At 36.3% G+C, this 24,093-nt stretch overlaps 1 protein-coding gene across 1 annotated transcript in view; it reads right to left on the minus strand.

Annotated features, from left to right (window-relative positions):
* Positions 1-7,772, minus strand: part of RERG (RAS like estrogen regulated growth inhibitor) — a 96,175-nt gene extending 88,403 nt beyond the window's left edge. Inside the window, exons 1-2 of the mRNA XM_039876430.1 lie at positions 7,634-7,772; positions 3,954-4,117 (exon numbers count right to left, since the gene is read on the minus strand). Coding sequence (XP_039732364.1) covers positions 3,954-4,014 — 61 coding nt within the window. The 5' untranslated portion in view covers positions 4,015-4,117; positions 7,634-7,772. The remainder of the gene's footprint in view (positions 1-3,953; positions 4,118-7,633) is intronic.
* Positions 7,773-24,093: the final 16,321 nt, after the last annotated feature.

Genomic DNA, 24,093 nt, shown 5'->3' on the forward strand with positions numbered 1-24,093 from the left:
CCCTAAGCCAGCAAGCAAGCTCACTAGAAGACAGAACTACAAGGTAAAATTAGACAGAAGGAAAAAGAATCTTCCCAATACAAAAGAACATGTAAATACTGACACATGAATGTGTGCACACATGCACACACCACTCACATATTTTAACAGTGTTTCTTAGTAATTAATATATTTCTAAATTTTGCCTGCAATGACACGTCTATGGTCAACCCATCAACCAAAAAGTTCTGGTTAATGTTAAATTCTGTTTTAAACATAGAAAGCCTATCTATTAACTGGGCTTAAGAAACTGTCTACCAAACACCAGAAGCACTTTCAAAGTAAAGGTGTTAACTTATTGATGACACTAACATATTTCTGGCTGTTTTTCCAACATCTCCAAGATATAAGCCATGAGAAGTGTCGTTATAATCATCAGTGGTCAAGCTGTAACTGACATTAACCAGACTTTTGATTTAAGAAAAAAGAAAAACAAAGTGTGTGTGTGTGTGTGTGTGTGTGTGTGTGTGTGTGTGGTGTCTGTGCATGCATTAGGTAGCAATAGAGAATTTTTGTCTCATAAGCTTCCTGGCTTTTACTGACCAAAATACGCACAAGAATGTAAATACATCTTTGACTGTATGTTTCACTAAATAACTTATAAATTAAAATAAGCGTTACTCAAAAAATTACACTATAATCTAATTCTTGAGCATTTATAATGTACCAGGTGCTGTTCTAATAAAATTGTATGTAATAACTCATTCAATCCTAATAACAACTCTTAGAGATAGGCATTATTATATCCTTCCTATAGTTGAGGAAATTGAGAAGTAACTTGCCAAAGTTGCCAAGTTCACATAGCTAATAAAGTATAGATTTGGGAGTCAAATCTAATAGCTCGTGCTTTCAACTCCAGGCTATACTACTCTCTGTTAGCAAATGGAAAATATTTTGAGGTCTTATTTACCTCAAACTCCAATTTGGTAGTGAGTGTGGGAAAGTGGATGGGACAGTTAAGACTCAAGGCCTCTGAAGCAGTTCAGAAACACCCAAGTCAAATCGGAGACCCTGAGCCTCTGTCACTCCAAGATATCAAGCTGACTCCCCCAAGAATACTTCTCATGCTGGGCGTTTGGGGAGAAACAATTTGTTTGAACCCATTAGAAGTTCACATCCATTTTGGGGAAGCATATGAGTAAGCAAGGAGCTGCAGTTACATTCCAGCAGGTATAATTTCTTGCAGACTTAAAAAAACAAAAGTTACTAATATGACTGACATGGTCTGTACAGTAAAAAGGAGAACCTGCGGTACAAGGACTAGGAAGAGACATCATATATCCATATTAACAAAATCAGATCTAGATGAATTCTGTATTGCTATAATCTGGTTTCAAAGTTAATAGATATGAAGCATTCTTTAGTGGTTACTTTCACTGAACTACTGTTAAAGGTCTCAGAATTGTCTCCCATGGGTCAGTCAAACTGGTAGTATTTTTAAAAGTGAGGTGTGGTTACAAGGTCTCAGGAAAACAGCCTAATGTTGAAATAGGAAAACATCTGCGTACAAATGACAGACAAAAGGCAATTGTTTGAAGGCATGTGTCTATCATTGTCATTTTCACCTAAACGAAAATAACTACAAATGATAGAATGTATACAAGGTAGAGACACCAGTCCAAAGAAGAATGATTAATCAAGATGCAGAATTTTAGCATTAGCAAGGACCTTGGAGAACAAGTTCAACTTCTGCATTTTACGTAAAATAAAACCAAGGTCAGTAGAATTTGTACTCTGTGTGCAGGTGTTCTCTTCAGCCCTAGGGAGAGTGTACGAAGTGAGAAGACAAGAAAATGGTATGCAGAGCCTGGGAGCCCCGGTTCTTGAGAGGTGGGTCGATGAAAGGCAGCCTGTGAAGGCAGCTGGGTAGGGGCAATGGAGAGGGAGCAGGAAGCCAAGAAGCGTGATATCCTTCAAGCCTGGGAAGGATAGAGTTTTAGAGTAAGTGGTCGCGTTGAATGGTAACAGGTCTAAGACCAGAGCTGGGAAATGTTCATTATGTTTGCTGGTTATCGTTCGGCGGTGACCTTACCAAAAGCAATTTCTGTAGCATGATTGCAGTGGAAGATTGCCGTGTTTTAAGCAATAAATGGGAGGTTTAAAAAAAACGTTGAGACAGTAAAGGCAGAGCCTACATTCAATAAGTGCTTGGAGAAAAGAAAAAGATGGACCAGTTTTAGGGAAAACTGGTCAGTAGAGAATGAGAATAACTGAAACAAGAATTGAAACAATTTGAGGAAAGACAAAGGAAACTGGGGTGTAAGCTCAGGCTGATGGATCAACCTTGATAGAAGGTACACAGCTTGCACTGAGATAGTACAGATGGGAAAGGGGTGAATATATATATATATATATATATATATATATATATATATATATACACACAGCTAAGTGGTTCTCCCAAATGAAATTTTATTTTTTGCTTATCAAACCATGTGTAGTTTGTGTTGGTAACTGATAGAAGGTTAAAAATCCCCCCTTCCTTCATTGCCTATGGTAAGTTTTGAATAAATGAATAATAACCAGTCAGCCCCAGGCCTAGACCCTTCAGTCATGAAGGACTTACATGAGCCATTGTTGGCAGCACAAGCCTTCCTACACACTCCCTTGCTTTCTTCTTGCATTCACTGGGACAGTTTCCTCATTCTCCAGATCATTCCACCAACTACAGAAATTAGGTTCTCACCATTGGGAAACGCCGAGATTAATGGGGAGGAGTTTAACTATCTTCAATCTCGTGAAGGCTGGCAGCTTCTCAGCCTTGCCAACTATCTATTTTCTTTGCTGGTTTCTGCCAGAGGCAAGAGCAAGCAGCAAGTGGAAGAACAGGGTAATGGCAAAAAAAGAGCACTCTTAAGAAAATTAAAAGAAAAAAAGAGAAAGACTTAAAATAGGAAAGATTTACTGCTGAAATTAAACCAGAGAGCAGGTTAGGAAAGGAGAGGTTGCTCACAGAATTAAAAGCTGCTCATGTGAGTTGGTTTAAGTTAAGTGGAACACCTGTTGTGTTGGATGATCCCAAAGGGTTTCTCTCTACACGCACACACACTCCTAATAGATAGCTATCTGAGTTCTTTCCTAAGAACCAAAAGCTCCATGTGCAAAGTCAATTATGGGTCTTTCCTTCATTAAGAGATCAAGGCATGTTGCCCTGACATTTTAGCAACATCTGTTTTAGCATTCTTTAATTATAAAATCTGAGATATATTTTTCAAATTGGATTAGAAGCATCGTCACTTCTACCATTCCACCCTGAATTTTAAAGGTCTGCAAGCTTTTACTCAAGTGGGAAATAAAAAAAGCCTTTATTGCTTTGTGAGAATTACTAACATCAGCCAGGATTGGATAATGAAATTCACCCCGGAGATCCTGGCAATAGTTGTCTTGCTTGGTCTCTGCAAGTTTTCACCAGTCCTTCCCAATTTTAGAATTGTTGGACAATAACACAATTCTGTTTCTTGTAAAGATATGTTCATTCAATAAGCATTTATTAAGCACCTAACACATGCTTGACATTGGGCTAGTTGCTGAGAATATCAAGATGAATGACATATAAATTTGGCCCCTCAAGATCTCATGCATAGAAAAAAAGCAAATACATTTTTAATTTTCATAATCTGATTTCTTTGGAGGTTTGTTTAATATTCTTCCTCAGAATACAAAGACTTATGACATATTCATTGCTTTGTGTATTATCAACAGAGCCACTTTATCATAAGTAAGCAAAAGTACATAAAACTTGGTTATGCAAAATTAAAGTTCTAGATAAAGAGAAAGAGACTTCATTTAAAAGAGCTACACAGGAGAATATGAGAAATGCCAACCACTCTCCTGACCAATCCCAGGAGGCAGTAACAAAGATGCGCGCGCACACACACACACACACACACTCAAACAACCACAACAAAATTTACCTGACTTGCCCACGCCTGCTCTTCCAAATATTGCCAATTTGACCTCTGCACTTTTAGCCATGCTGGGTGTGAGTAGAAAATTCACTGTCGCTCAAACTAAAGAGCCGAGAAAATCGTTTTGGTTCCAGCCTTTGGGTTCACCATATCATGGTAAATCTGCAGTCCTTAAATAAAAGATATTTGGGAATTCATAAGTGATTAGAGAAAAGAATTAATATTTATTAGGCATCTTCTATATGCCAGCCATCATTCAACTTTATCAACATTTTCCATTTTGATCTTCACCACAATCTTGAGAGAGGGCGATAGTAATTTACTGCAAACTATTCAGCTAATTAAATGACAGATCAAGGACTTGAACTTAGATCTATTTTGGTTCCAAAACATCTGCATTTTCATACATAATAGTATTTTCTAAAGTATCTCTTTAAATAATTTTTTTATGAAGGCATTGTTTTTTTGTCAGTAATTGATAACAAATATTTGAAGTATGTGACTACATTCATTAACTATGTAAACATCCAATATACAAACACATGATGGAGAGAGTCACATTTTAAATTCTTTATTTTCCTTCGGACTGAATAATATACATTTATACTAGTCAACTCCAGACTGAATAATATACATTTATACTAGTCAACTCCAACGTAATGCAACTGAGTTTGCATTTCAAGATTTAAATTTTATCTCAGTTCACACTATATATGTCAAATCATGTGACAGATACGTATATTTCAGGAATTGATGTATAATATCTATATCATATTTTTATATTTTGGGGAGCACGATGCTCTGGTACAGAAAAGATAAATGCCATGCCTTGACTTCTGATTCCTTTTCTATGACAAGCTCAAGTAAGTTAGTTTATGGTATTGTCTTAACATTTGTGAAATTACATTATATACAATGTAAGCACATTTTATATAGGTTGGTGCTTAAGGAATGAAAGGTTCTTAGTATCATGGAAATGTAGAGTTGGAAAGAGCCTTGGGGTCAACCAATGAATCCTCCAGCCATTGTAGGAATCTCTCCTTATGATCAGAAAATCATCCAAATACCATTCTGTGTCTAATTCACCACTTCTGGCGATGGGTTCCGGGGATGGGGCAGGGGGTAGAGCATTAAGTCAGTTTTTCTTTTCTTTCACTCAGAACCCTTCAAGTAGCCTAGCAGCTATGGGCCCTTTTGCCCCACTCTGGGCTCTACTTCCTAGGTAAATGAGAGCCAGTATCTTCCCTTGTTCGTCATGGGACATATGGTCTCGTTTATATTTTTTTGACCTTCATCTTCTCTCTTCTCCATATGCAGCTCTCTCCTCTAGCACTTGCCATTTTAATCACTCTAAAAATGTGGCATCCACTGCGTTCACCACTTGAGGTGTGACCTGGCAAATTGACTCAGCAAAAGTTCACGGAGATTTTCTCTATTCTTTATCTGGGCACTGCGGTTGTATTACAGCAGAGCCACTCATGAAGGCTCACATCTTCCATGAGAACCACAGACCACCGCCCCCATTCTGAACTTCTGCGATCAATGTTTTAAACCTAAATTCAGACTTCATTTTTATCCTTTTAAAACTTAATCACATCAGTCTTCATTTCATCCATTTTTCCAGTCTGTAAAGATAATTTTGAGACACTTATCTTAACATATAAACTCTCCTGCTAATGTTTTGTCACCTACAGTATTTCAAAAACAGCATCTTGAGTGAAGAAGTAAAAATCCTTCTGAAAAAGTATTTTAAAGATATTAACGCATAATTGTTTTCTTCATAATGTGTCTAAGCCATCTGCCTGTACCTCACAAATTTTGTATTTCCTGATTTCCAAAGTGCTAGAACACCCTCTGAAAGATGAAAAGGACAACATTAACTTAGCTATTGTTTATTTCATTCTCAATAATGAAAAATCTTCTTAGTGGTCCTTGACAGTACAAAAACCAGAAGGTTGAACATCTGTAATTTGTCCAGTCTCATATTTTGGCTAAAGATAAAAGAATTTTTTTATTTGTCATTTCATATGCATTCATTAAGGCCTCTATGTTTAGTGCCTCATCACAGAAGTTTCACAGAAGCACAACATATAAAGATATATTCATTATACAAATTCTAAATAAGAATGGCAAGCATTTTTTTGAAACATAGACCATGAAAGGGTCTGGAGCTTGTATAAACAATAATTTGTTATTTCATGCAAAATTGATCATTCCCATGCACATAAAATCTAAGTCATTATCTGTCTGATTGATGCTTCATGAAAGTAGTCACCAAAAGTGATATTTAAAAAAAAAAAAATTTGATAAAGTCAAATATTTCAGTAACTCCCAAATGGCCTCAAAGGCACAGGAATTTCATATAAGAAAGAGAAACTGTTTGGGTTATTTTTTTTCATTTATAACCTAATAAAGATACAGTTAGTTAGTGTCAATCTTATGTGATGTTTAGAAAAATCACTTAAAGACACAAACTAACTTATATTCTTCAACATTTTAGTTCTCAAATGAAAATGTGAAAAGTTACATTGATAAAGAGAAAACAAAGATAAATGTGTAAGTTGTAATGAGTGACCCGTTGCTAAATTTCTGATGTTCAAAATAATTCATAAACCGAGACCTTCCATAACATGAATCTAAAAAAGCCCCACATCTGTTTTAATGTCGCTGTGAAAAAAAATATTCTGTCTGAGTCTAGAAGTTGCCATTTATTTTTTATGTGGACAGTGCTTTATTAGTACAAAGACTTCTGAGTTCCTATCACTCTTAAAGGTAAAATCACGCCTAGACATTTAAGAGATTAAAAATATGGTGATTTTTTTCCCCCTAAACATAAAGGAACTAAAAGAAAGCTTAGAGAGAAGAAAAAAGAAGTTAGCTTCCAAATCCTATGTTATCATTAATTCATTAATTGATTCATTCCACACTTATGCTAAGCATATCCAAACAAAGTGGTTACCTTCCAGGACCTTACAATCTGTTAGACCTATGACATTTAGGTCACTAATAACCCGATTTTAAAAATTTGTCTAAAGAAAGGTTTCATTCATAATGAATTATTCCGAAGACTATACTTATCAAGAAGGCCCATGCTTTCCACTTCTTCTTGAGATGGGAGGGGGGAGGGGTAGGGGGAGGGGGAGAAGCAAGCATCTTTATAAGGTAATAGTTTTTCTAATGTCTGTATTTATCATTAAAATAAAGTGCAGCTGTTTAGGGAAGCAAAGAATCTAATCTGGTCGTGGGAATGAGATTCTCTTAGGGCCACCCTTTCTCTAGCTTTGAAATCAAGTTTTCCTCCTCTTATTACCAAAAATTCTCTCATCTTACAACGCAGCACCCACGGAGACGAGGATAATTGTACAAGACCCCTGGCTATGGCGTTGCTCCGAAAGCAACAGGTATCCTGGAATGATAAACAAGACCACAGTGGACCGCAGGTCACTTGCTCTCAACCTAGAGAGTTAATGCAGCCCAAGTCAAAAGGGCATTCTCGGTTCCAGCTCAGAAGGCGCTGTCAAACTCTAGGCGCCGGCGCTCACATCTTCCTCTCAGCGAACCCCAGAGCCTCCTTGGGGGACCCAGTCACCAGGAAGACCGACCTAGAAGCCGAGCGTTCAAGGGCACGGAAGGGTCTACAGGAGGTCGTCCCGAAAAAGCCACCAGGTCACGTGCGTGACACTCACCTGTTCATACTCTCCAGGCCTGGTAGAACCGCGATCCCCTGCAAGTTCGGAATGGGTCCCGCGGGAGCTGCGAAGCCCTCCCACGCTGCGCAGCCCAGGGTGCCGGGTGCGTTTCCGAGTTGCAGGGCTGCGATCGCCGGTAGGAGAGGTGGCGGCAGTGGCAGCAGCAGCAAGTGCGGGCGGACCGGCGAGGGGAGTCTTCTTGCTCGCGCTCGCTCCGTCTAGCGGCCGAGGGACTGCGGCAGGACGCGAGCTCAGCCCGGCCGAGGCCGCAGCTCTCGGCCGCCAGGATGCTGCAGTGCGGCGCTTTGGCGCCCCCTACTGGAGCCGGGGACTCGCTCCTCCCGCGATGCTGCCTGCCTGGGGAGCGTGGAATAGCCTCCTTCTCTGTGCTGCCCGGGAGTCAGGCTTCCCTTTTCCCTTGCTCATCTCTAGGTTCTCACGCGAGGACTTATTTTCTTAGTTAAAAGGTTGCACGTGAAAGCATCACTACGTGATGTTTTCTACTTCTGACTTCAAACGAGTCTCACCACATCCCTTTGAGGTATATTTAATTATCCCCATGATACCCAAGAGGAAAATGGATAGATAACTTGTCCAAGGCTAGTATCTTGTTGGAATGAAATCCAGGCCAGGCTGGAAGCTGAGAGATGCTAGGAGGGACATAAATACTGAATTCCATTGAAATTTATAGTTATATATTTGATAAAGTTCCAAAAGGTTCACATTCTCCTTACAAGATCAGCATGTATATTTGAAGTCATACTCCATCATGCTCAAAACCTAACGAAGATGATTAACATTCATGCTGTGCTAGACCGGGCTTTCATCTCTCATCTCATTTTATAGGTATACCTACTCTTGAGGCAAGCACTAGTATTGTAGTTATTAGCCTTTCACAGATAAAGTGAGTTTCAGAGACATTAAGTGATTTCCCAAAGACTATCAAAGAAGCAGGAACACCTAGGCTATTTTTTTCCCTTAAGAATCTGGGCATTCTTACCAAGATCCCAGGTGGCCTGCAGAAAACTACTGTAATATAGAGCAGTCAGGAGCCTAGGGCTACATGCACAATTTGCAGTGTGTCCTTGATGGAAGAGATATAACCAGAGAGGCAGTTTCCAGGGTCAGTGCTGTTCTGGAAAGCCACTGCAACCACTAGTGGTGGGCCAGACTGAATGCAGTAACTGGATGTGTGGCAGGTGCTGAAACTGCACACCTCTAGCTGTGCAAGAGGTGTCCCGTTCATTCTTTGAGGAAGCTCACATTTTATCCTGTATGACTTTCCTGATCACAGTGCTATCTCCCTATCCCCCAAAACACTTCTGGATCAGATGACCTGATTCTATGTCTCATAGCACTCTTATCTATTATTGTATTTGCATTGTACTCATTTTTATTTCTCAGGCTTCTCCATTACCTGAACTTTCTGAATGTAGGGATATATAGTATGTATCTCTGTATTTCCAGCCTCTGCTATCATGCCGGACACACAGTTGGTGTTCAAAAAACAGTTGTTGAATGCATGAAGAGAAAGAACAAATAGTGACAGGGGATGTTTAGATTTCTTGTATGCTGAATTTGGGATAAAATAGCTAGTAAAATTGAACATATGGAACTGAAGTTCAGGAAAGAGGCTTGGAAAAGAGATTTCATGTCTCGGCATGTAGGAAATCTTTGAAGCCAAGAATATTGAGAAAATTCCCAGGTCAATTATGTAGAATTTTATATAAATCCAATTACATAGAGTTTTGTGGCATTAAGATGTTCAGGTCTCACATGTGACCTTCTTTCCCTAGCAAATCATGTATTTATGGGAGGATTTAATACAAAATATCTATGAATAGATAGGTAGATAGATAGACAAAAAGAAAGATCTCCTATTTATAGAGACTTAAGTTGAAATTCCGATTTTGTCATGCATCTCTAATTGGAACTACTGAAGAGAGCTCAAGCCAGTCCCCCTTTGCAGCAATTCTTTGAACCTTGTCCATGGAACCTGTTTCTCTCCATTTTCATTCTCAGCCCACATAGACCAGCACTCCTCTCTTGACTAGGGAAGAATTTGCTTTCACAACCTGAGTAGCTATTTTGGGGCCTGATAGCCAATGCAATATCTTCAGTTCATGTCCTATATTCAATGGAAGTGTTTCCTTTGTCTCTGAAGCAGCAATAATGAGCCATTCTCCCTCATGTCGAAAGCTTCATGGATCAGTAAGAAGGAAAGAAAACACTTTGCACTTACGGCTCCACAATATTTGCTTTTTGGGCAGGAATTCCCCTCGGGAGAGGTCTTGTCACCCTTCAGTCTCTTAGCCTGGCTTTAACTTCTGACCCAAAACTAGTAGATGAAGAGTCAGTATAACCCCAAAACATTAAAAACTAGAATCATGTGTGTGTGCATGTGTGTGTCTATAACTACTAATCATGTTCATTGTAAATAGTTCAAGTAGAAAAAATACAAAGTAGGGAATCACCCCCAAAACCACACTATTCAGAAATAACCATTGTTCTAAGGAGAAGACCATTATTGCAGACACCGTAGAACATAGATGAATCGATAGGTATGTTAAAAGGCATATGGCTATGCTAAGCGCTATTATACTATTTTTAATAAATAAATAAATGTTATTTTTAATTTAAAAATACACTTAATTAAGCAAAAATTAAAAAAATTAAAGTGAATCTGAAAAGATGACTGACCTTTAGGTCTTTATTCACTTCATGAGGTATTTTACGCTAAAGAGTCTTCAAAAGTTAAATTTATTACATAAATGCAGATCTGAATTCATTATGTTTAACCACATATTTGTTTATATTTATATGGTTATTTATATGTGTATATGGTTTCTATAGTAAACCATATATTTGTTTTAGTCAATATCATCTGACTTCTTACTATTTAAAAAGGAAGAAATTAGCTCTCGTATTTTGCCTCTCACTCCCCCTTTCTTTATCTTATACTTTTACTTCTATATTATTCTTTCTTTATCAAGATTTATAATATTTGTGTCTGTTCTGTAATTCTAATTTCCAAAGTGGTCTAAACTTAGCTATATATTTAATGGGATAAATTTCTTTAATAATTTTACTGCAACTTTTCTGTTACTGATTATTTTGATTAATCTCTTTGTTTCTTCATTAAGTAATGTTGTCAAGAATGTCTTATAGGTGCTATATTGTGTAATTGACAATACTCATCTCTTCTTTTTCTTCTTGTTTTTAATTAATTTTGTTTATACCTTACTTTTCCTTACTATGATCCTTTCCTCCTTTTCCCCTACATATTTTGTATTTATTATGTCATTTATTTTTTAATCAGATATATTTTCTGTGATACACAATAAGTGGATTCTACTTGGCTCTGTTCCTACCTTATCTGAGAATTGTTTGTTGTCTATGAAGCAATGGTTTGAGGGCTGAGCATTTCACTCTGTCTACCATTCTGAGATGAGAAGATAAAGCAAAAAGGAAAGGTCATCTGAGCCTCTGAGCAGCCTCTCTCAAAGGTTACATGATCTGCTTTTCTCTGAGGTTTTATTAAAAACCATGCGCCAGGATCCAGTGCAGGCAGTCAGGATCAGACAACATTCCAAAGAAAAGATTCCCTCAGGCTTGAGATGGCTTCCCCCATTCATTCTTGGAACCCTAAACCATTTTCATTATAACTATTCCCTCTGTCCCCGCCTCCTCCCACAACAAGATAAGATAGCTGCTCAGTTTATTTCATTCTAAAGTTAGAGATATTCATTATTGGTAAGAAAGAATACTCAAAATTTGATGACTCACCAATTCTCTTCTGGAAGGCAGGGCAGTCTATACCATGCCTTTTATTTCCTTAGAGTTTTATTTTTAAGTTTTATGGCAAGAAATCATACCCCTTTTCTTTTCTTTCTTTCTTTCATTCTCTCTCTCTCTCTCTCTCTCTCTCTCTCTTTCTTTCTTTTTTTGCTGCTGCTACTGATTATTTTTTGAGTTGAGGGGAGTTCTTTATTGTTGTTATCGTTAACTCAATATTAAGCAAGGACAAGTCTGATTTGGGCCATGATTGGACTTTCCGTATGATGGGAAACAACTATAAAAGCTAACCAAAATATACAAAATAGCTATTTGGAAGCACTGGAAAACAACCAAGGCAGGGCTGTAATGCCTGACAGAGGGAATGCGCTTGAGTTTAATCCCACATTTACCCATGTTTTCCTCTTGGGGTCATTTTAAGATCCCTGATCTGTGCAAGCTGAGTCCACACAACAGTAAGAGGATAGAGTTCAGGGCTACTAATGCAGCTGGGTTCAGAAGGTTAAAGTGTCTGCAGAAGAGAACCACAGAGAAGTAACTCCAGATATTTGCATAGAAATGCCCCTGGGACCTTGGTTATTTCCTGGGCTGTATGTTGTTTGGCAAGTCCCTGGGAAACCTAGTAGAAAAGTAGTTTCCTGGAGTTTGAAAGCTAAATGGAGATTTCAGAGATCTCAGAGTCCTGGGAAGATACTGGAGTTGAGTCTAGCCAGCGTTCAGAGAACTTTGCGAACAGCCTGGACATTCAGTTGAGACCTCAGAAAGACCATATTCTAGGAGTGAGAACCATGCTTTAAGAATAAAGGCTATTATCTAGGAGTAACTAGAATCTGAAATACACTTCCTCCTCCAAACAAAGACTAACATGATGCCTGGACAGGAACAAGTTAATCCACTGGTAAAAATAACTGCCTGCCAAAACAAAACTCAAAACTCCTGAAAAAGATAACATAATCCAGAGCTTCTGTAACTATCATCTATAATGTCAAGCATACTGTATTAGTTAGATTGGGCTGCCATTAAAGACTGGGTAACCAAAATGACAAAATTTATTTCCCACAGTTCTGGAAGCTGGGAATGTTATTTCCAAATATAATCGTGTTAAGGGTTAGGGCTTCAAAATATGAATTTTGGAGAGACATAAACATTCAGTCCATAACACATACAATAAAAACTACCGACTAGGAAAGAAGCATGAAAAGAAATACCAATAATAAAGAGTTAAAAATCAATAGAAGTAGACAAATAAATGATCTAGACACTGGAGTAAGAGGACAAGGACTCCAAAATTGCTAGAATTATTGTGCTAAAGCCAATAGAGGCAATTATAGACAAAAGTAGATAAAATATTAAGTATTTATCATATTTTCATTGATTTGCATATTTCAACAGAGAAATAGAACCTATAAAAATTATAAAAAATAACTTTAGAATCATACAATATAATACCTGAAATTAAGAACTCATTTGATGTGTTTAATAGAAGATAAAAAGATTAGAAGACAAGATTAGAAAATGTAACGATATGCCAGTAGAAAACACCTGAAATGAACTACAGATGAGAAAAAAACATAGAAAAATCAAAACAGCATGAGAAATATAGAGCATGGTCAAAGAGTCTAATACACATGAGTTCCAGAAAGAAAAAAAAAAATGAGATATGAGCAATCATTGAAGAAATAATGGCTGAAAAATTTGCAGATTTGATGAGAAATAGTAATCCTCCAAATCAAGAAACTCTTTGAATGCCAAGCAAGATAAATCAAAAGAAAAGAACATCTATGCACATGACAGTCAACTTACTAAAAACCAAGAGACAGAAATAATATTGAGAGTAGCCAGGAAGACAAAAGCACATGTTATCTTTAAGGAAAAAAAATAAAAATGAATAATAACCTCTCAACATATACTAGTAAAGATATATCAATGAAATAACATGTTTAAAGTGCCTAACTAGAATTCTGTATTTACTGAAATAAATCATTCTCAGACAAACAAAATTTGAGAGAGTTCATTGACAAAACAATGAAAAAAAATTATTTTAGATGGAAGTAAAAAGATTCAAGTATAATCAGCAACTTTAGATAGAGTAAAAGTATAGGTAAAAATAAATGAATATTGACCAATAAAAGCCACAAGCATTAAAGTATCCTGTGAAGGATAAAATGATATCCAGAAGTAAAATATCTGACAATAACAAACAAGATGGGAAAGCATAAATAAAGTTAAGTTTCTGCCATAGTTTGGGATGTGGCAAAATTACTAATTTAAGATAGACTAATAATTAAAAATGCATTTTGCCATTTCTAGGAAAACACTGAAAGATTCTCAAAATATAATAATAGAGATTAAATGAAATAAAAGTACTTCATTAATAAAAAGAAGGCAAGAAAGGAAGAATAAAGGAAAACATGACACAAATTAACAGCAAATAAGATAGTAGAATTATATCCAACTATTTCAGTAATTATCTCAAATGTAAAGGTACTAAACACTCTAATTAAAAGACAAACTCTGTTCAATTAAATGATGCAACTACATAATTTTTTTTTTATAAAGCACCCGCCAAATGTAAAGATACAGATAGACAGAGTAAAAAATGGAAAAAGATATGCCATGAAAACAATAATTAAAGAGAAAGGGCAGTTCTGCAGCTGAGCTTCCCTCCATACCATTACATGCATAAAAGCCAGCCCCAAACCCATGCTCTTAATCATTATGCTCCACTACTTTTATACAGATGGGTTCATTTCTCTTTGTTAGATGTCCTTACCCTGGTCATTCTCTCCACTCTCTTTTCCATTCTCAGTTCCTCAGGTGGTGTCATCCTGAGCATGACAACAAAAATACTAGGAACTAGCATGCTTAGAGGGAAATAGGCTATGGCCGATATTCTGATATTCCGTATCACTTTTGCACAGGTTTCTCACTCTGAATCGCCTCCCTGCCGTGGTGGGCAAGGTTATTGTAATGACATCCCCTTTTACTAGGAAAAGGAAAACACAGTGAATGCCCAAATGTGGCTACAAAAACAAGTTTTTAGTTTCGACAGATTTTTGAACCATTATCCCTGAACCAAATCTAGCTCTCAGGAGTCCATCTCTAAACTATTTTTCCAGACCACTGGAGATTAAATTGTCCTAGTAGAATTGGAATTCTTTTTGAATTCTATCACTTTTGCCTTTACTGATTTCCGGGTGGGCAATAGAACAGTTTTAAGAGTAGTGCTGGTGTGTATGCATGTTAGTAGTATGAGAGAGAGAGAGAGAGAGAGAGAGAGAGAGAGAGACTAGATAGATGATAGATAGATGATAGATGATAGATAGATGATAGATAGGTAGATAGATAGATAATCTGCTTACAGTGAATGCAATTTAGTAACCACAATAGTTATATAAGCTAGACTCGAAGAAATTAATAAATCAAATTAAATTCTAAAAGATTTTATTGAGTATTAATACTGTCCAGATCATATAAGATGATCCTTACCTAATAAACTGGCAGGAAATTAAAAACATATTCATAAAATTCTGACAATTTGTGGGACCTGGAATAACATAGTAATAATAAAAATTGGCCTACCACAGAGTCAATAAGAAAAGCTAAATTAGGAAGGTCTATGGGTTTTCCACTCCCTCACTTCGCCTTGATACATGAAAACAATTCTGAACTGGAACATTTTCCGAACTTCACAAACTAGAATGAAATAATGAGACATATGATCTATGGTTAAGAAAGGTTTAAGAAGCCTAATGCATTGGGGTCATTTTCCTAGCTGTTCTGTTTCATATAGGGTTCAAAGTCTTAAATGAAATGGTAATTTTATGAATAAGGTTGATACCATGGCCATGGACTGGAATGAGAAAACAGTGAAGTAGAAAGATGGGTGAGTAGGGGTTGAAGGTTTAAGAATATTTCATCAACTACTAGAAATTTTAAAGTTCAGTAATAGCCACCAACTGATTCAGATAAGCAGCTTATAGAAAACTATAGAATATGAAAAAATATTACAACTTTATTCACCATTTATCCACAGCTTTAGCATAACGAATTGGAACTCAATTCGTTTTCATTATTGTTAATCGAAATATATAGAAGAAAGAAATGTATAACCTATGGATAGTTAAGCATATAATAAATACATAGTAATTTCTGGCTTAATATTTTATCTGGTTAACTGCCTAGCTAAGTGTCTCCAAAATTCCAACCAAAACAAGACATTAATAAAGATAAAAAGATAAAAAGATAAAAGCTCACACCAACACCAAAACCTAAAGCCAACACTAAAAAATCAACCACTTAACAGTTTAGGATATATCCTTCCACTCTTTTTTTATGTATTCATGCATGAACACACACACCCCAAAGCATACATTTAAAAAATTTGCATATTGTATTATAATCTACAAATTGTTCTTTTTTTCACTCACTATGTTTTAGAGATCTTTTTACGTCACTATATATGCAGGGCCTCACTGATTCCAACGGTCAGTGTAAAGGAACTATGATTTAAACACAATTTATTTAGTTTATTTAACCTTCTAAACAATATATTTTAAAATAAGAACTATAATTCATCATTTTTTTAAATGCAATAAATCCATGTATACTAACAAAAATATTTCCAACACGAAACAAGGTGTAATATATAAAATATGGCATCATTTATGTAAAAAACAATAACCTATAATTTCTATATGGACCCACACATATACACATGACTTCATAGTAAATGTATGAAGAATATAAAGTAATAAAATAAAAATAGTTACTTCTAGGAGGCATCTAAGTTTGGTGTTTGTAGACAAAGAGGTGTTAAGCTTATCTGTAATATTTTAGTTTGTTCTATTTAGTTTATCATATAATTAAAATATATGTATTATATTAGTTAGAAAATAAAAATTATGTTTTCCTTTAAAAAATAAAGAAAATATAAACTATAAAGTTAATAAATATATTCTGGAGATAGTTGGAAAAGCTTGTCAAAGAAAGTTGGTTCATCTGCAGCAAAATCATTAGTGCAAAAATGAATAAATGATTGGATTTCGCAGAGTTTTATCTCTTACATGAACACTGCCAAGATACCTCATACGCTTTTCCCTGGTGGCTATGAATAATATTTTAGCCAGCTTGCTCATGAAGGGTGATGACGGGAAGGCATGAAAGCAAATTGAAAGAAGTTGTCATTCACGTCAAACTCTGGGACTGGGAACAGGACCCATGCTGCTGTCAGTCCTGCTGGTCTGTGGCATATTAGAGCTACCCCAGGGTTGACTGCACAAAGGGCTCAGTTTTATAAAAGCCTAATTCCAGTGCAGTCACCATAAAGTACCCTTTTCTACATTTCACACACAGTTTGCCTTTATTCCTTTTTTTCCTTTAGCTACATGATACTATCAAAAGAGAGTATTGCTGGAGCTTATTGAAAAGCAAACTCCAAAATTTACAATTTACTTTGTAATATGCACAGAGCTCAGAATTTCAGAGGTGAGTCAAAGAAACAAATAAAAAGTTATTTCTGGGCGTTTACCAAAAACATTGGAAGAAAATGATTTCCTTCACCTTTTAGTACCAAAGATCTGTAATTAAAGTGGACTTCTAACTAATAAAGAACTAAGTATTCTTTAATTCTGATACAAAGAAGTGATTGTTGCAGCTGAGAATGGAACAGTAATAACCTAATACAGGCAGAAGAATCTGGAACCAAGAAGCAGAGAGCTGGTTCTCCTACGCAGGCAGCCACTAAGACTCTCTAACAGGAATAAATTGAAAAGTGATGTCAAAAGACTATTCTGCATTTTGCAAATGTATGTAATTATTTGTAAGTTCACAACATAAAACAGTCATTCTCAGATTACATGTGCTTGTTTTTCTCATAAAATCTCAAGTTAAAGAATGTCCTCAGAAGATCTAGACAAGGTAAAACCCCACTAGCCATTCTGTTAAGATTCTGCAAATAATATAAACAGACCTCTTATTAAAACTATCATATTGTTATGGGTTATATAGTCTAATGAATGCACAGCAAGAGAGGCAAATTGGATATTTAGAGGCTGGTTGAAACAAAGAGGCATGAATACCTGAAAAGAAATCTTTATATTATAGCATGTATCTATTCTTAGAGCATTCGACAAAAAGCTGGGGAAACATTCACCTAATATTAACTGGTTCACCACTCCAGTAAGAGAACCTTGGCAAGAATTGGGGTTGCATAGAACAGGCAAGGCAAGACAAGGTAAAAATATGCAGATATTAAAGCCTGGGGAGTAGTCAAATGAAAGAGGGACAGAGAAGCAGGTTTTATTAAAGTCAAAATACAGAAGCAAGAATCTGGGACTCAGAGATAAGCAAAAACAAAAGCTGGTAAGAGCTAAATAAATAAAAGCATCCATTTGACAATTTTTTATTTTAGAAATTCTCTGTTCCACTTGCTCCCAGATGCCTAAGTCCACCATGTTCTCAGCTACAATATATCTTGAGTCTGTGTTCTCTGAGTAAAATACCTGCAAGTCACAGCTCCGTTTCTCCTCTTTCCTTAACTCATATGTCAATCAAATGTACCTGTCTGATGTCTCAATTTCTTAGCTCTTGGCTCAGAGACAGAGCACTTTGATAAATTAATTTCTGCCAGGTATTAATTGGGACAATAGCATCATGGACAAGATGAAGAACAGCATAGGTTGGGTTCCAGGCTTTGCCATTTAGCTGTGTGTCTGGGCTGTAGGTTGTTATGCCTGTAAATGAGGACAATAATGTTTGTTTTATAAGACTCTTATGAGGATTGCATGAGATAAGTTATGAAATAGGTTTCTGGATCGTGATCAAAATTCAATTATTTCTTGGAGGGATAGAAGCTGAAAATAACATTTAAAGTTGCTAATAGTTTTCTGTGACGACATCATTGGGGCAGATTCATTCTGTTCTAGAAAGAACTACTTGAGAAGTCTTTTAGATTATTAGATAAAAACCAAGGCTTTGTTTTAGGGAAAGAATACAAGGGAAGGAGTTTGTTCATTTGTTTGTTGTAAGATTGCTTATTTTTACTTATCAAGAGCCCATAATTTAATTACCATCCTTAGGGATCATAAAGGTTGTCTCCCCTACAGGTCTCTTTGTATCTATGAATTTAGAATTGAGGTAAATGGAACCTTCAGAGAAGAATGGCATTATGAACTAGATCTCATTCCACATAAGTTCAAAGTTATTGAGTCCGACTGATTAATTTGGGTGACCTCAAAGAGGTCAAAGGTAAGTAAGGATCATCAGGCTCTTGCGAGGAAACACAATAAAGAACGAGACTTTCTGGACTGACTGCCTGAACGCAAAACCAGTTGTGAGAAAGGGGTGCTGCTTCAGGCAGTGTGCTAAATTCTAATAGACTGGGAACTGGGCAAGAATTGAGAAATCTCAAATGATGAAGTCACAGTTCTCAACCTTGAGAAGCCGGCAGTTGATAGGCAATTAGGCAGCGATGGTAAGAGCTGGCTTTACATTATCCAATATTCCATGGGCAGATTTTGAATGTAAACCGGAAGCCTTTTTTTGTCATCTAGCTCTTTACAGACTGTAGATAAATTGGGAATATTTCCCAAGCCAGGTTTCCCTAGGAAAGAGAATAGAGCAGGAGTCTTAGTTCGATTTGATGAATTATCTATGACTTTGATCATTTGCGTCAGGCATTTGGTGCATGTAATAGAAGCCAAATACCACTCGCATGTTTATAAAGCTTATAAAAAGGCAAGGAGATTAGGGCGTTATCAAAAGAATTCTAGTTACCAAATTAGGAAGAGTTCTCAAAGAGTAGCATTCATTACTTTTAGACTTCATAATAAACCACGATTCTGAAGTCTGGTTCTCAGGCGTCAGTTCTCAAAATTGATTGAGCTCAGCTCACTTACATTACTCCAACTTATAAGAGATTGAAGTACATACATTGGGTTGACTATTACATTTTAACGGTGTACATCAATTTCTTGCGACCAGAAAGTTTGAGTTCCCCATTCTGGTCAATCAGATTAAAATAGTTGCTTGTTACTGTCCACCATGATCACGTTCTTGCTCCACAGACAAGAAAAATCTTAGAACAGATGAACCAATACACATACTTGTATGCAGCCTAACTGGGAGGCAGATATGCATTATTCTCATTTTAAAGGTAAAGAATAAGTTATTTGCCTCTTGTGCCCAGCATAACAGGGGTAGCAAACCAGGAGATGACTCCTATAAAGCTGTCACTGAGACACATTATTTTTATTATAATGCAATAAGCTCCCAGATGATTAATATCTTCAGACTGCGACAACCAGATTATCAACCTGATACTGCCAATGAGTAAAAACAATAATCTCTAACATTCAGATAGCACTTTAATGATGTTGTAATTTCTTTTACTCATTAGCTTCATTTTAGAGATGAAAAAGGTAAGGCCTGAAGAGTATCTTTTCTAAATACACAAAGTTTGCATTGTTAGAAAGGAAGGAAGGAAAGAAGGAAGGAAGGAAGGAAGGAAGGAAGGAAGGAAGGAAGGAAGGAAGGAAAGGAAGGAAGGAAGGAAGGAAGGAAGGAAGGAACAAAGGCCAAAATAGAGTCACTTTTGCTAAACTGCGTCACCAAACCAAAACTTAATAACTAACTTAATTGGAGTTGCAAACTCTCCCAGTAATGGAATTTTAAACCAATCTGTCTAGAATTCCCTGATCAGTGCTAGTGAGGTAATCTGTGTGATAAAACCGCTGACATTTCTTTTCTCTAAAAGAAAATGACCTGGTCTAAAAATCACCTTTTATTTTCTTTTGCTAACAACTCCTCTGTCACACCCTTCGACCTATACAAAACTTCTATTTTGTAAAACCTCTCCAAGTACCCTTTTAGTTGCTAGATGGAATGTTCTTGATTCATGAATCACTTAATAAAGCCAATTAGATCTTCAAATTTTGTTCTTTAATAGTAATTATTGGATACTACTTAGTTACATTTCTTAAATATGAGATATGGATTTTGTTTTGTAAGATATATATTCGACCATGTAATCTTTTACTTGTAGGTTATTTGTATCATTTATTTATTTAACAAACATAATTTAGGCCCTAATATACCCAAGGTACTATGCTAGATTCTGAGGATTCTTTGGGGAATAATTCAGACACAGTTCATTTCTTATGGATTTTACAGTGTGTTGGAGGAAGACAGTTATTAAACGTTTCAATTCTTACAAAACATTTTCAAGTTTTCTTTGCACTTGTATTCGAGTTAGTCACAGATATTGTGTGTATCTTTCTACCTGCCTTTTGTGTCCTACAATGTACTGGTAGACAGAAATACATTGGACTTTAGGAGGGTGATAATTTCTGAAAGAACTAACTGATCAATGACATATAAAGCGGGATGATGGTATTCAGGAGACAGAGATTGGAATCAAGTATTCCAAAGGTTCAGTGAAATGCGTAGGCTCTAAAGCTGAGTTTGAATGCAGAGGCCTCGAGAAGTGAACACAAGCAAGAATACACATGGTGGGATTGTGCAAGGCAGGAAAGGGAAGAGGAGGCTGTTGTATGGACCAAATTCAGCATACGCAGGAGCAGAGTTCATACTTCACATTCAGTAGAAGAGGGTGAGAGATGGCCAAGAGAGGGTCGGAAGCAAAGGCCATAGTGAATCTCAAAAGGACAGGTGTGACATGGATGGTGGGCTGGCTGACAGACGTTGCCTTTTATGGGTTAACTCAAGGTTTCCCTTGAGAGCCTTTTCTGGGGCTGTCTATTTTAGTATGAAAGAGGAGATATTTCCTCTAATCTCCTGAATGCAACTCGTCAAATGAGAAACCTCTTTATAATTCCAATAAATTAGGAGGGGGAGAAATGGGCCTCATTTTTCTCAGCAGAAAAATCCCCTTCTAGGTAAAGACTCATATTTGTTGGGTGAATATTTTAATAATATGATTAGATAAGAGCTGAGAGTCTCAAAAGCCAAGTTGAGTAACAATGGGTTGTTGGTAAGTTGACTTTTAAGGAAGATGAGTCCTGTTACCTTGAGTAGTTCTTTAAATGAGGTCATTTAAGTTTCGGGTGGAATGTAAATTTGTTGAGACATCAGTGAATAATTTAGAGATTTATTTGAAAAACATCAAGAAAAAAAAGACTATTGACTTGTACACCTGTTGGCTAAAGAATCACTTGTGGAGAAAAAAGGTCTGATGGAAATTATTAAGCTGTTTGCTATGAGGTATGCAATGTAAATTTACTCCTTTATTTCTTCAATTAAAATCTGCATTGCTTTTAACATTGTGAACTGCACTTAACATTGGAGCACGTGGCCAAGTATTGAGTCCTTATTAAAACTGGTACAGGAACAACTATAGGTTATTTGTATAGAGAGCCATATTAGGGTTATAATATTAATAATAGATGTTACTTAGCACTACAGTGCCTTAATGATTTTCTTATGTTATTTTATTGAATTTAATCTTTACACCAATGATATACTTTAGTGTATAGTGATGGTTTTAATTGCCTTGTCCTTGAATTGATGCATATTACTACTTCTCATCTTTCGTTGGCAAAACTTAGTTCCTTAGTAACCCCAGATATAAAGGGAGCTGGGAAATGTATCTCTGGCTGGACAGTCTCTTCCCAGAAATAACTCTGTACTTTGAAAGACAGAGCATTTATTTGATAGATAGCTAGCCACACTGGCCATGTTAGCCAGGTAGATAGTATCCCCATTATGTACATGAGAAAACTACAATTTAGAGAAACTGAGCAACTTCCTTAATGTCACACAAATAGAAGTGGAAGAGCCTGCTCTATGCTGAATGTTTTTCTAGATGCTTAATGCACACGATTTAATTTAAATAGAAGGCAAAGATTCTTCAAATGAAATGAGCTAGATGAAATAAAGTCAAGCCAACTAATAGAATTAAAAGAAAAAAATAATTAAATGAAATAAATAACCTCTTTATGCACTGATAAGGAATGAACTCCAAGATATGTTGTTGAATAGAAAAGAAAGAGCAAACCAATATGATACAATTTGTATATTTTAATGTCTTTATACACACACAATGAGTACTCATGCATGCATATACTATCTCTGAAAGGAGGATACACAAGCTACTGGTACAGTGGTTTCTTCCAGGGAAGGATATTGAAGGCTTGGAGAGGTACTTAATCTTTCATTACATACCCTCCTCAAATTTATTGTTCTACTCTCCTGAGACTGAAAGTCTAGCCAGGCTTTCTGGGTGACTGGCCCCAGTGCTGCACACATGTAGAAAATTGCCAAAATAAGCTGAGCTGTACAATTGGTAAATGAGTGACTTGAGAACAAAGGATAATGATGTTTCAAATGTGAATTCCTACGATTAAGAATTTTAAAGAAAACAAGAATCACTTTCTTCCATTCATGTTTATCAGAGCAAATCATTAGTGATTTTTATGACAGCTATCTAGTTAGGTCAAGCTTTACTGGGGCCAGAATTGATTTCATAAACGTGAAAGCAAATAACTTAAAAATAGTCTTGAATGGAAATAATTACTACTTTATATGATCAAGAAGTCATATCTTTGTTCCAGAAAGCCCCTTTTCTACTTGGCAAACTCTAATTATCCATGCTCAGAAAGGGAGTCGATGTGTCAGTTAAAATTTCTAGGTTCCAATGTTTAAAGTTGTTTACTAGAGTTTAGAAAAAGATAAAAATTATATTTTAGTCCAGTACGAAGTCACAGACAATAATTGTTATTTCAGCAATGTATAAAATATTGTTCAAGTTTTTTTGTCTTATTTTAGAGTCTTTTTTTTTTTTACGGAGAGACTGCACATCTAAAAATTAATTCTTAATCCTAACAGCTAAACTTCTCTTTAAAATTCTATACACAATTGTTGTCATCACCAGAAGTTAAAATAATTTGAACTACAAAGTCAAAACAAAATTTATAATTACAGGCTTTTTAGAACACAGACTGTATTAGGATAGGTTATAGCGCATTCCCTGACTAGAACACGATGCCCTGCTTGGAATGCAGGTGAAGAAATCTTCATTTGACTTTCCATATGTTCTCAAATTTTTCATGTTTGGGGGATGATACTGTGGACAAAAAGGGGCACTGTAATAAATCTAACCAAAAGTAACCTCACGGGGTCATCTGAGCATAAATTCCTCACTAGGCAGATCACGGTAGGTAGTCAGGCCGCAGGCATATAACTATAGTTAAAAGTTTACCTTTGCCTTAAGCAAGTTTTGTCCATTGTTTCTGCATATCTAAGTTATATCTTTGAAATGCCTTCTTTTCAGACTCCTTGGAAGCTCAACCACACTCAGGAGAGCAAATAATCATGGTAACTATTGTGTAATACAATTCGTACCTTGCTGTCTCCCACCTCCATGTAATCTTCCCTATTTTCTCTCCTTAATTTCAAAGGCATAAAAGAAACTGCAAACCGTCATTCTGGGAAGCACTGTTCTCAGTCTGCTGAGATCTTGCTTTCCAGAGTATCCTCTGTTTGGCTCAAATAAACTCCAATAAACTCATAAAATTCTTCTACAGGTATGTGTGTGCTTACGTCAACAGTACATATTACGTACTTTCTTTAATTCATTTATATATTCACTCGTGCCAGTCAAACATTTTTAAGATTATTCCTTTTAAATGTACTAGAATGGTAAA

This window comes from Pteropus medius, unplaced genomic scaffold (assembly GCF_902729225.1).
Source record: "Pteropus medius unplaced genomic scaffold, Ma_sr-lr_union100, whole genome shotgun sequence".
Classification (NCBI taxonomy): Eukaryota; Metazoa; Chordata; class Mammalia; order Chiroptera; family Pteropodidae; genus Pteropus; species Pteropus medius.